Source organism: Rhinoraja longicauda, chromosome 9 (genome assembly GCF_053455715.1).
Source record: "Rhinoraja longicauda isolate Sanriku21f chromosome 9, sRhiLon1.1, whole genome shotgun sequence".
Lineage (NCBI taxonomy): Eukaryota > Metazoa > Chordata > Chondrichthyes > Rajiformes > Arhynchobatidae > Rhinoraja > Rhinoraja longicauda.
In genome coordinates this window covers 47,264,149-47,277,823 of record NC_135961.1, presented here as the reverse complement: position 1 = coordinate 47,277,823, position 13,675 = coordinate 47,264,149, and the positions used below count along the sequence as shown (strand labels likewise).

Genomic DNA, 13,675 nt, shown 5'->3' with positions numbered 1-13,675 from the left:
TACTATTTTTTGTTCATGGTATACGATTCCTAATAGTTTCCTGTCATACATTTAACTACACCTAGCATGAAATAGTCATTCATCAAGACCAGTTCGCCATGACTGATCTATACTTTTGCTTTATTTCCTTTGCTAGCCTTACAGAATAAAATTACAGCTTTGATGAGGAAAAGAGCTCTGGGTTTGTAGAAAAAAATGTTTCTCAGTTTCCCTCCTGAAGAGCAGACTTCTAACTATAAGAAGTGGCTTATTTCCAAATTTCTTCACCCCAGGAAATAGTTACTCTGCATCTATATCAATAAATCCGACAACATTTTTAGGTGGGTTTGTGCAAAGTTTCCACAATTTAAGCCTGGTAGATCAGTCTTCTATCCTGGACGAGATGTCAAAAAATAAACCAAATATTCCACATGCAGACAATAACCAAAACATTATTTCAATAGTATTCCCTGCCAAAGTCAACAAAAAGTAAACCCAGGCAGGGGTAAAAAACATTAATCATGTTAGTTTCCTTATGGAAAAATCAGGACAAGTTGAAATAATGGCCAAAATTCTAGTAGACTTTTGTGAACAAACAGCAGATCGGTTCTACTCAGAGCTAATCTGCTTCCTGTATTCAAGTTGAAGGTAGACACAAAATGCTGGAGTAACTCAGCGGGACAGACAGCATCTTTGGAGAGAAGGAATGGGTGAGGTTTCGGGTCGAGACCCTTCTTCAGACTGATGTGAGGGGAGTAGGCGGCACAGAGATAGAATGTAGGTGGAGACAGTAAGACTGGTGGGGGAACTGGGAAGTCCTATATTCAAGTCTCAGCTCTAAAACCTTTTAACAAATGTACTGCATTTTGTGAGGAACATGGCTATAAAACAAAACTACAGCTGGTTTTAAATTTGTTGTGCCTTGTGATCACTAATCAAAATCCATATTCGCTAGATTCATATTACAGTCAAATTAATTTCGACTTCAACCCCGATTTTATTTTTAACCTTTCTTAGTTTATAGACACCAGATCTGTTGTGCTTTTCCCAACAAAGTCTTTTCAAGCTGCTCTATAAAAAAATAACTGAACATCTATCATCCAGTTTTCTTGGATTAAAGCCACCACTTTAACATCTATCATCCAGTTTTCTTGGATTAAAGCTACCACTTTAATATATATTTACATAAAATTATGGGGACGTTCAGATGTTATGCTACCTGGCCAGTCTGATGCTTATTCTCCCATTCAATTCATTCTACCCTATCTCAGCCTTTTACCACATTTTTTAATAAACTTTTTTCATGTATTTTTCTGGTTTCCTTTAAAAATTAGCCAAGCTATTTTTCACCAGTTCTCTGTGGTAGCAAATTCCACAATGTCAGCACTCCCTGAGTAAAGTGGTTTATTATCAACTAACTTCTTTATGGCCCCTGTATTCAGATTCCAGGTGGAAATATTCTTTCTACATCTGTTTACAAACAGTTCAGTTCAGAACAGTTCAAGTGTCCTCATAATTTTATGTAAATTTTAAAGCAGATTCAGATATCTGGATGATTTCTGTTGCCCCTTCGTCCCAACAGAAATCATCCAGATATCTGAATCTGCTTTAAAATTTACATAATTATTTCATCAAAATTTATTAGAGAAAGGAAGGCAAACAGGAGAAGGCTTGACTGTGCCAACATAAGCATCCTCTATAAAGGTAAAGGAGTTGTCAATAAATAAATCGCCTTTAAAACAGGGATGTTCTGGATACTTGATGCCACTTTGTTCTGCTAAATTACTGAAAAGATTCCGCTATGTGACTGTATTGATCTTTGAATAATGCAATTTAAAATATTTTACCGCTAACTGGTAAATCAACAGGAAGCTTGAGAATGGTCTCAAAAGCAAACTGAGAATCATGACTCTTCATTTTACCGTTATGACAAGCAGATTCTTAAGCTTTTGTTAAAGAAGCCACATTTATCTATCATTGGTATAGACATCCACAGCCTCACATGATAGAGCACTGAACAGACAGCTCCTGTAATCCAACCATCTGTTGGGAAACAGTTACAACTCCGTAATTATACCCCATAAAAGACAACAGCAAGCAAATTCAGACAGGGTTAAAATAATCATACTTTTTTTTTTTAAAGAGGGAAATTAGGATAGATTGCAATGAGCTATTTTCCATTATCAAAAAATTGATCACAACCATATGCCATTTTTTTCTACAGCAGTTCAAGTGTTTATAAAGCGTATTTCACATATTCTGGAAAGTGTAAACCAATGTTGAGGTATTTCAATTTGATTGGAATTTCTAAATATTAAAAAATATTTTAGATGTTAAAATGTTAGAAGTAATTGCTGTGGCTCAGTCAGAATATTGTTTGGTCAAATCTTACTCTAGCAACATGGACAAACTACTGGGCTGACACTTCAACGTAGTATTAAGAGTCTACTAGACTGTTGGTGAAGCTGTCTTTTCATTGGGTTATTAAATCAAAGCTATCAGCTAATCATAAAATATCCCACAGAACTACTTTGAAGAATAGGAAGAACACCCTAGGTAGACACAAAAAGCTGGAGTAACTCAGCGGGTCAGGCAGCATCTCGGGAGAGAAGGAATGGGTGACGTTTCGGGTCGAGACCTTTCTTCAGACCAATGTCAAGGGAGGGGGCGGGACAAAGATAGAATTTAGTCGGAGACAGGAAGACTAGTGGGAGAACTGGGAAGGGGAGGGGATAGAGAGAGAAAGCATATCTGAAGTCTTCTTCTTGCGTTTGAGGCACAGAAGTTATGATATCTGAAGTTATATCTGAAGACAGAACACCCTGATGTCTTGGGCTCATCTCAAAACAATTTTAAATTAAAAAAATTAATTGGTCTAGATGAGATTCCAAGCTCACCAGAGTGACTGGGACAGCCATATTCGGAAGTTGCCGAGCAAACTGCTAATTTTCACTGAGTAATTAAGGATGCACAAAAACTGCTAATTTTCACTGAGTAACTAAGGATGCACAATGCATGTTGGCCTTGCCATTGACATCCACACCCCAGGCATGAATACCACGATTGTTTTTTAAAACATGCAATTGGAATAAAATTAAAGTAACTATCACATCCATACAAACTAAATAGCATCAAGAGGGCGGGTAGCTTACCTAAGGTGCACTGTGTTTCAGTGATAACATTCATCTCTCTGAGATAAAGCTTCTCTTTGTGTGATAAATCACGCCGATCCAGATCTGTCAAAGCACCATCAACCATTTAGTTTAGGCAGTCATGTTTAATCATTATTTAGAAAGTTATTGTGACCTTTGAGAAACAAAATCTATTAAATAAATGCAAATAAATTTAGCTGAGTGAACAAAACCAGAATAACAAGACAGACAATAATAAAGCCTTTCACGTTAGTATTCATATGTGCACTTGGAGAGGGTTTATTGCATATAAATCACAGAATATTTTAAACTACAAGAGTAGTTTAATAGATAATCAACAATTCCACGCCAGTTGACCGCTCAAGAATGAGTTGCTATTGATCAAACATGTTGTGCTCTCTTTGACATTCTTCACTTCTAAAGGGCCAAAAATAAAAGTTTTAATGTCAGAGCTCCATGCTCAATTAGGGTTCCAGGCTAGAAACATCAATAACGCATTCCATCTATGCTGAATTAAAATATCTGAGGATATCCAACTTTGATTCACAGATTTGAGATATCAAAGGCAAAAATTGCTGTTCAGCATAGAAGGGAGTATTCAAATCAGAATGCCAAAGGACTCAAGAACCACCATGGAATTGATTTACGGTAACAGCAAAAGTTAACAACATCATGGATCTCACTACAAAAGACCAATGAACTCTTTTTTTTAAACATAAAATGCTTGAAGGCATGTACCACCAGATTCAGGAACAGCTTCTTCTCTTCTGTTACCAGAATAATGAATGAACCTTTCATAAACCAAGGGCCTAAACAAATCTTGTTGTGAAACTTGCACTTTTAAAACATCTGCACTTTGTCCGCAACTGTAACAGTATACAGTAAACCCTCATTATAAAGGACCATGGGGAGGAAGAATGGTGTCCGTTATTGCTGACTGTCTGTTATAACCGAGTAAGGTATTATCATTGTATGTAATTGAAACAAAGAACTGCAGATGGTGGTTAATACACAAAATGCTGGAGTAACTCGGCTGGTCAGGCAGCATTTGCTGGAGAACATGGAATAGGTAACGTTGGGACCTTCTTCGGATTGATTCAGTCTGCTGAGTTACTCCAGCACTGTGTCGTTTCACCTTAAAATTAGTGCCAATGTCACTAGTCTGCACCAGTGAGCCCTTCTTCACCAGCTGCTGCTCGATCAAGTTGACACGGCTGGTGACGTTGTTGTAGTCCGTGGCTTATTAGAAAAAACAGGCCGACAACCAAATTCATTTAACATCTTTATTCTACTCACCCAGGTGGGAGAGAGTCTAGATACCGAAGCGTTTAGAAACACTCAGGAAGCTAGTGTAGTCTCTCTCCCCGAAAGCTTACATTTACCCACCTTTTATACCCTAAATACATGTGCCAGTATTTTTCCATCTCTGCCTTATATGGCAAGTTTACAATGCCCTAGAAATCTTTATGTGTCTTTCGGGACCTCCGTGTCCGTCGTGTCCATCGTGACCTCTTCTTTCTTGGGAACAAAGGGCAGTCCATATGGCAAGATGTTCTTCTTAACACTTCAAATCTTTGAGGCCAGTTGCTGATATCAGAGGATGCGATCAGCCATAAACCGTGCTTCCATGCTGACAACAGGATGCCCCAGGAATAATCCGAGCGGGAGCTTTTACATTCCTGCAATAAAACCCACATTGCTGCATTCGTAATGTTAGCCCTTACAACGTGGCTCATACTGTAGCCCTTGGGGACAGCGCTTTCTTCAGGCCGCTGTCACCAACACGCCCCACCAACCCATCGATTCCAAGGTAGAGAGCCCTACGGTGACCAAGCCTCAATGACTGAGCGCGTCCTGTCAGTGGTGGGGGCCTGAAGTAAGTGCTGTCGCCAAGGGCTACAACTGGAGCTGCAGTGCAGTGGGTGAAGAAGGGCTTGCTTAAGCACCATGTGAGTTGGGGATGGCTTCGGAAGCTGGGGCTCCAGGCAGCCAGGGAGGTCTGTCTGATGTAAAATCCACAATAAAGGGGTCCATTAAAACAAGGGTTTACTGTATTTTGCATTCTGCTTTTCTTATGATTGTACTCTTATATGGTATGATTTAACTGGTTAGCATGCAAAATAAAGTTTTTCACTGTATTTCGGTACATGTGACAATAAACCAATGCCAATCCTCCGAGTTAAACAGTTTGTTTTTCAGTTGATCTCCTTCTCGCATTTCCACCCCGTTAAAAAACTCTTTGTTTTCAAAAAAGAAACATGAAATACAGAAACAAGCCCTTCATGAATACCGACCAAGATGCCCCATCCAAACAAACCTGTCCCTTTTGCTCATGGCTGGCCCATATCCCTCTGAACATTTCTAATCCATGCCTGTCCAAATGTATTTTAAATGCATTTTTCCCCTCTCACTTTTAACCTATATCATCTAGTTCTTGATTTCCCTACCCTGGGAAAAACACACTATGCATTTACTCTATGTATTCTCCAAATGATTTTATATCCCTCTATAAGATCACCCTCCCACGCTCCAAGAAATAAAATACCAGCCTGCCCAACCTCTCCCTATGGCTCAGATGCTCGTGTACCGACATCATCCTCGTAAATCTTCCCTGTAACCCTTTCCAACTTGGCATCTTTCCCATTGCAGGGTGACCAAAACTGAACACAATAGTTCATGTGTGGCCTCACCAACATTTTGTACACCTACAACGTCTATATTCAATTCCCTGCCAAAGGCCTTTTTCATCACCTTATCTACCTGCGACACCACTTTGTACTTGTATTCCTAGAACTCTCGGCTCTACAACTCTCTGCAGGGCCCTACTGCTCACTATGAAGGCCATGCCTTCATTTGACTTCCCAAACTGTAAACACTTCACATTTATCTGAATTAAACTCTATTTGTCATTCCTTGGTCCATCTGCCCAGCTGATCAAGATCCTACTGTAATTTTTGATAACAATTTCCATTGTCTACAATATCACCTATTTTAATAGTTACACTTTTAGAGGCCAACAGAATATACTTTGCATAATAACCAGAATTAATATACAAAATGACTGTACAGAGGCATTTAAAACCAAGAGGCCTGTAGTTAAGTTGGATGGTGAGTCTTAGCCTCCCCCCCCCCCCCCCCCCCCCCAAAAAGGTAGGAATAGTGAAGAACTAGAGGACAACAAAGGGTGAGAGGGGAAAGATTAAAAACAAACCAAAGAGGATTTTTTCCACACAGAGGCTGGTGGGTACATGGAATGAGTTGCTGGGGGAAGTGCAGAGTTGGGTACAGTTAGAGTATTTAAAAGAGATTTAGACAGTTACATGAATAGTAACGGTTTATAGCCAAAAGGAGGTAATGGGACTAGCGCGGTTCGGCAACAGTTGGTATGGAGGAGTTGGACTGGAGGGCCTGCTTCCATGTTGTATAACGCCTGAGACTAATCAGTTGTAGATTTAGTGTTGCAGAGTTCAAGATTTGAGGTGCTAAGAAAGCATGGAGGGATTTCAGAGCTGCAGAAGTGTAACAGTGCTGTACCCAAATCCATTTGTTACAGTAGATGCTGGTGTCACCCGACAAATCCATGACACAGAAATTGAATACAGAATATTAAAGGTTAACAGAATGTAATTTGAGTGAATTTGCAACACTATTAGTAGGGTAACAATGAAGGACAATCGGATAGTAAAAATGTGTAGTTGAGAGATATGACTGTATCATGGTGTGTTAACAGCCAAATATGTGGTGCATGTCATCAGGCCAGGACAGCAGATAACTTGCTTCTGGCTTCCGACTTATCCTAAGGTTACTAAAAAGAATCTAGCCAGTTGCACTCTACTGTGGAGTCAGATGCCTCGTTGCAAAGCAAGGACATTCCATGCTGTAACCGGATCGCCCTGAGCAGAACAAATCCCGGCCACAAAAAAGAGAAATTTAAACCATCGACATCTGGCAAAGCCGAGACCACAAACTTAGCAGAACTGACAAAGCTGTCAAACTCCAATGTTTCCAGCATTTTAAAACAATTTAAATTATTGTAAGTTCTAAAATAAATAAGTTCATAGAACTTTAAATTAAATTAACAACATTTCACATTTAAAAACACTTAAAATGTTCCAAATAACTGGAAATTTAAAGATGCAAAGATGTAAATTAAGCCTCTCGCAACTGGTTGCCTCCTTTCAAATTAATGTTGGTGTACTTCCTGCACTGTCCAAACTGCACAAGTAGCCAATACTGTGCATTCAGAAAAATGATGCCAAACAACACAGTACAACTTTGCAATTCAAGAAATCCAGGGCAGCCCAGTGGAGCAGCAGTAGAGTTGCTGCCTTACAGTGCTTGCAGCGTCAGAGACCATGGTTTGATCCTGACTACAGGTGCTGTCTGTACGGAGTTTGTACGTTCTCCCCGTGACCTGCGTGAGTTTTCTCCCAGATCTTCAGTTTCCTCCCACACTCCAAAGACGTACAGGTTTGTAATTGGCTTGGTATAAGTGTAAATTTCCCTAACGTGTGTAGGATAGTGTAAATATGCAGGTATCCCTGGCCGATGTGAACTCGATGAGCCGAAGGGCCTATTTCCGCACTGTATCCTTAAAACTAAAATCAAACTCGCATGCAATTGTAAATTGGTGACATTTCTTGGCAGAATCCAGGGCATTACAGATTAGCACTGAATAGTCAGGTACTTTCATAGTTAGGCATAGCATTTTAATGTAATTCAATAAACAAAAATTATTGAAGTGCACAATAAAAATTGCCGAGCAAGGAAGCCTACCTGGATATTTACGCTTGAATGAAGTCACACCCAAGTATTCACTAACTTGTTCCTGTAGCATGTAATACTCCCCTGTATCATCACCTGGCCATTTATACTCCGTCAACATTTCTGCTGGAAAATAGGTTGAGCTGAGAAGAAAAATTATTTTAAAATCTCTCTGGTGCAGTTGATTTTTACAGTTTAAACAGCAAATCTTCTAATAGATCAACTGATCATAGTTCAAATGTATATACTGATCTTTAAGTTCGTCACTGCAATCTTTTTATATAGCACCGTCAATATTGCAAGGGACTTTACAGGGAGCATGGTCAAACAAAATTTGATACCGTTACTTAAAGAAATATCAGAACAGCCAAAAGTATGGTCAAAGTGGTAGGGTTAGAGAGTACAAGGAAACAAAGACAGAAATGTTTATGCCAATGCTTAGGATTTGGCATCTGAAGATGTAAATACCAACAGTAGAATGAATAAAATCAGAGATGCTCAGGAGGCCTGAAGTGCTGGGGATCCTGGAAGCCTGGAGGATCGAGCCATTGAAAACAAGCACGAAGTTTAGAGGTAATTTAGTTTGGTTTAGCACAGAAACAGGCCCATCAGCCCATAGTCTCCATACCGCCCAGCGATCCCCGCACATTAACACTATCCCCACACATTAACATTAGGGACAATTTACATTTATAAAAAGCCACTAATGTCTGTACGTCTTTGGAGTGTTGGAGGAAACCAAAGATCTCGGAGAAAACCCATACGGTCATGGGGAGAACGTACAAACTCCGTACAGATAGCACCTGGAGTCGGAAACAAACACGGGTCTCTGGCGCTGTAAGGCAGCAATTCTACTGCTGCGTCACCTACCGTATATATCCAGTAATAATGACTGAATACATACAGTCCACCCCAGGTACTGACCTCCCCACCATTGAAGGGATCTACAAGGATCCACAGGAGTCACTGCCTCAAGATGGCAGCCAGCATCATCAGAAACCCATACCACGCTGGACACGCTCTCATTTCACGCATGCCATCGGGAAGGAGGTATAGGAGTCTGAAAACTAATGTTCAGGTTCAGAAACAACTTCTTCCCAACAACGATCAGGCTATTAATCACTACAACCTCCAACATGGACTTGGGGACATTGTTTTTGTCTTTGCATTATTATTGGGGGGTTTTTAATGTACTGAACTTCATTTTTGCTGTATATTATGGAGTTTACTGAGTACTATGTTTACATACATGTTGTGCTGCTGCAAGTAAGAATATCATTGTTCAGTTTCAGGCCGTATGACAATTAAAAACTTTTGACTCGACTCTTGAAATGGAGTTCCTAATTTTATTGGACAAACTCTGATAGACAGTTTATGGAAATATTAACAACTAGATTTTTCTAAGAGGCATGGGAAAGATATAGGAATTTCATATTTTTCACATCTCTATCATGCTGTACCTGAAGTCTTGAGTGATGTCGCTACTTTTTGAGCTATCCCCAGATCCCATGCGTCGCCACTTGGCAGGCTGACTGGCATCATCATTTGAAGTCTCTTCTGCATCCTCCTGGACCAAGGAATACAAATATAAAACACTGCACAAACTCAATCATATTTTGTTGAATCCTATTGAGACACTTCTTAACATTTACCTCTTATCCATGACCTCTTAGTCATTTGCCTTTCTGGATGCATGCTCAATTTTGCATTCCCACTCCATCTGCAGTAACGTTTTACCCACCTCCCCATTGGTTATCAAGCATGTAAACCTGCCTTAACTAAGCTATATAATAAATACGCGGTGGAGTTGCATGGAAAACACTAGTTTTCTTACATTGACTGGTGTATTTCAATATTCCTCTTTAATAGATTCACTTTAATAAAATGGCAAAGTGTCTTTTTTAACTGTGTCCAAAGTTACACTCCAAGATGAACATCGGAAATATTGATCTGTCTCCACCAAAAGGGGGCCTTCAGTAGGAAAACCAATTCAGAAGAATTAAGGTTAGGTCCAGTTTGGTAACCAATTGTCATTTAGACAAAGTGCTGGAGTAACTCAACATGTATAGGTAACCTTTTGGGTTTGGACCCTTCTTCAGGTAAAGTCAGAAGGTGGTCCTGACCTGAAACATCACCTATCGATGTTCGCCAGACATGCTGCCTGACCGGCTGAGTTACTCCAGCAATGTCTTTATTTGAAGACCAACATCTGCAGTTCCTTGCTTCCTTGTCATTTTTCAACTCCTACTCAAATAATTGATTTATTGCTGGAGTGTAGTCCTCTTGGGTACATAGCCTCATGTTTGAAAGCCCTTCTTGCCATGTTTAATTCCTGGCACTGTTCAGAAATGACTCTTATTGAAGTCACTAATGACAATTTATACGATAGTAGCATTACCATCTCATTCTCCTCAATCTGCTGACAGTTTTTAACATGTTTAACCACAACAATCCCCCTCAACACTTCTCCCATGCATTTGGATAAGTGAGGTTGCACTCACCTAGATCCATACTTATATATGCTTCACAATAGTGCCTCTTCCTCTACCACAGAACAGTCAAAGATTTGGGCTTGGTACTCTCCTAACTACACACTGCACAATAGACAATAGGTGCAGGAGGAGGCCATTCGGCCCTTCGAGCCAGCACCGCCATTCAATGTGATCATGGCTGATCATTCTCAATCAGTACCCCATTCCTGCCTCCTCCCTATACCCCCTAACTCCGCTATCCTTAAGAGCTCTATCTAGCTCTCTCTTGAATGCATTCAGAGAATTGGCCTCCACTGCCTTCTGAGGCAGAGAATTCCACAGATTCACAACTCTCTGACTGCACGTTATTGAATATATTCTGTTAACTTCCATGTGCACAATGACTCTCAGCTCTATCTCAGCACCATCTTTCTTGGCCACTCCAGTTCTGGACAAGCAAAAATATTTATACAACAAATATTTTCTCCAATAAAGATACCACAAACCTGAGTCACTAATCAAGGTCTCCACCCCTCAACTCCTTGGCTGTTGCTGATACTAACCCAGGCTGTGTGTAGCCTTGGTTTTAGACTGGAGTCCGACATATGCAGAGGCATCTCCACTTCTGTACTGGCCTGATTTCATCCTAACCTAGCTCACCTGGTGTTCAAACCATCACCCATTTATTTTTGTGACCATGGTACTTCACTATTCATCCCAATCCTACCAACCTCCCATTTACCTCAATCCTTAAATACATAGAAAACTCTGCTACACTGTTCACACATCACCCGCACCTAGCTATCCAGAGCATTTTTAAATCTCTCTAGTACAGATAGTAATCTCTAAAAATGTCATTGCTCCCCATCTCCATAAGCTCCTCCAGTACTTTAATATTTAGTTGCGACTTGGCACGTGACTCTCCTAACACATGCAAAAACCAGTGATGATGATTATACGTCAAGGTACAGTTACTGAATTTTACCAGATAGACATACCACGCAACAACTCCACAATTAGGAGTTGCTTCAACTGCTAAGGGCATAACGCTCTAGAATTTCTCCCAACCTTGTTGTTTAACATTCTTTTAAAGTCAACTTCTGTGTCTAAGGTTTCAGTTCTGAAATTATAGTTGAAAATGTTCTTGTAAAATACCGGAAATGTTACTACTAAATTGCTGCATATAGGCTGGTAGCTGCCATTATTACTTTGAGGTATTTAACTTGACACCAAATATTGTGCTGTGAGAAATCCATTAACTCATACAAGTTATGAATTACTTCTATGAGTAACTCTATAAGTAACTCTATAGAAGTATACATTTTCTATGTATGTACCACGGAAAGCTATTTAGTCCACCACATCCAAGATAAAAAAGTTATTTAGGCTAATCCCACTTCGAGTCTGTAATCTGTTCCATCTAGGTTCAAATACTAATCAACACCTCAAACTCTTCTACCAATTACAAATGTAAATTATTAACCCCTTCAAGGGGGAATAGGCTATCCTGTTCATCCCTTCTGGGATAAGCCGCTTAAATTGTTACCCAATTATTGGTTTCATTCCCCCTCATCGCTATTTATTCCTCCCTCAACACTGACAAAAAAGTGTCGTTGCATTGCCAGTTGTGGGAGCTTGTTCTAAGCAAAGAGTGATATGCCTCAAAGTATAGCAATGGGTACAAAACACTTTAGGCCATCCCGAAAAATAATCAAATACAGTTCCTTCTCTCGTCAGACGGGTAAAAAAATACATTTAACATACGGATATGGTTGGAGCTAGTAGCGGGAATGGACTTCTTTCCGTTTTACTAAACAAAAACGCTAATGGAAATGGAGAGAATGCCACAAGCAGTTTGTAAATCATACGGTCCCTGGGGTTGGAGACAGTTGGGGTTAGGGTTTCAGGTCGTTAATATCCAGGGATTTGTTAAGTATTGTACCGCCCGTGTCGTTTTCAGACGGGTTTGTTGAGCCCAAACACAAAATCAATCCAGCTCTTCTTCCCGAAGCCAGGTGGGCAGGCGCCCCCCAGTAACCTTCGCCTCCGTCCGAGAGAGGATCAGAGTCGTGGCCGCTGACCTAGGCCACCGAGAAGTCCAGACCGAGAAGTAAGAGGAAAACAAAGAGATTTCAGCACCGTTTCCCTCACCACTCACCCGAGTGGACTGCGCGCCTGGAGTTGCCGGGTTGCTATCACACAGACGGCTCGACGAGACCGCAGCAGCCATTTTCACCGCACTGTTTTTACATTTCGTGGGCCGACCATTAGCCATCATCTGGACGACAGAGCTCGGGCACCTCGGTCATGGTCGGCCCACTAGCTCCCATCTGATCCCACCCCTTGGGTCCAAAATTGAAAATATCCCCTGGTTTAATTTGGAATAAAAAAAGGAAAATTAGGCCGAACGCAAACTTATTTGTTTTCACATGGGTGTATTTTCAAGAGTGAAGCGTGTTAAAATATATTTGCAATCTGCCCTGACATATAGGTGTAACCGGTATTTCGAGATCACAGCTGTGAAACACCTCGGCACATTTTGTCATGAAAAGTGCAAATCGCTCATGTCCCTGTCTAGATATATCTTGCCATATTATTTTGGACACTTGGGGGTGGTCGTCAGATGTACAGGGTGGTGTATATATATGGGCATAAGGGACTGGGAGTGGCCAGATACAGGGAGGGAGAGTATACAGACCTGGGAACAGACCTGGACAGATCTGGAACCAGACCCGGAAAGACCATCGACTGGAGAGACCAGGGACAGAGCAGCCAGCTACAACTTGTATGCAAAATAAGTAAAGCCTGGTATGATCATCTCCTTGTTTGTACAACTACTTCAATAAACAACTAATTAAACTGGAAAAAACAACTGGAACATCTGTTCTGTTGGGTTTGCATAAGTTCACTCCGACTCCCTGTGTAGTAATGGCAATTAGAAAAGAGTTTATTGGAAAAGTCTGGAAGTTGCCATTAAACCTTCTATCCAGAGATGCTGCCTGTCCTGCTTACTCCAGCATTTTGTGACTATAGAAAGAGCACAGCATGGGAACAAGTCCTTTGCTCACAATATCTTTGCCAAACATGATGAGGTTAACCAGCCTGCACGTCATCCATTACCCTCCATATTCATGTGCCCATCTAAAAGCGTCTTAAACACCACTGTTGTATTTGCTTTCACCGACACTGACAGCGTGTTCCTAGCACTGACCATTCTGTGTAATGTTGTATTTGTTTCCACCAACACTGGTACCCTGTTCCAAATACCCATCACTCTGTGTAAATGAAGTTGCCCCGTACATTTCCTTC

General features: G+C 40.6%; 1 protein-coding gene across 1 annotated transcript in view; it reads right to left on the bottom strand.

Moving 5' to 3' along the window:
• The window catches only part of phf10 (PHD finger protein 10), a 36,295-nt gene extending 23,473 nt beyond the window's left edge, over positions 1-12,822 (bottom strand). Inside the window, exons 1-4 of the mRNA XM_078405409.1 lie at positions 12,525-12,822; positions 9,356-9,462; positions 7,908-8,038; positions 3,132-3,215 (exon numbers count right to left, since the gene is read on the bottom strand). Coding sequence (XP_078261535.1) covers positions 3,132-3,215; positions 7,908-8,038; positions 9,356-9,462; positions 12,525-12,644 — 442 coding nt within the window. The 5' untranslated portion in view covers positions 12,645-12,822. The remainder of the gene's footprint in view (positions 1-3,131; positions 3,216-7,907; positions 8,039-9,355; positions 9,463-12,524) is intronic.
• Between the last annotated feature and the right edge of the window lie 853 nt (positions 12,823-13,675).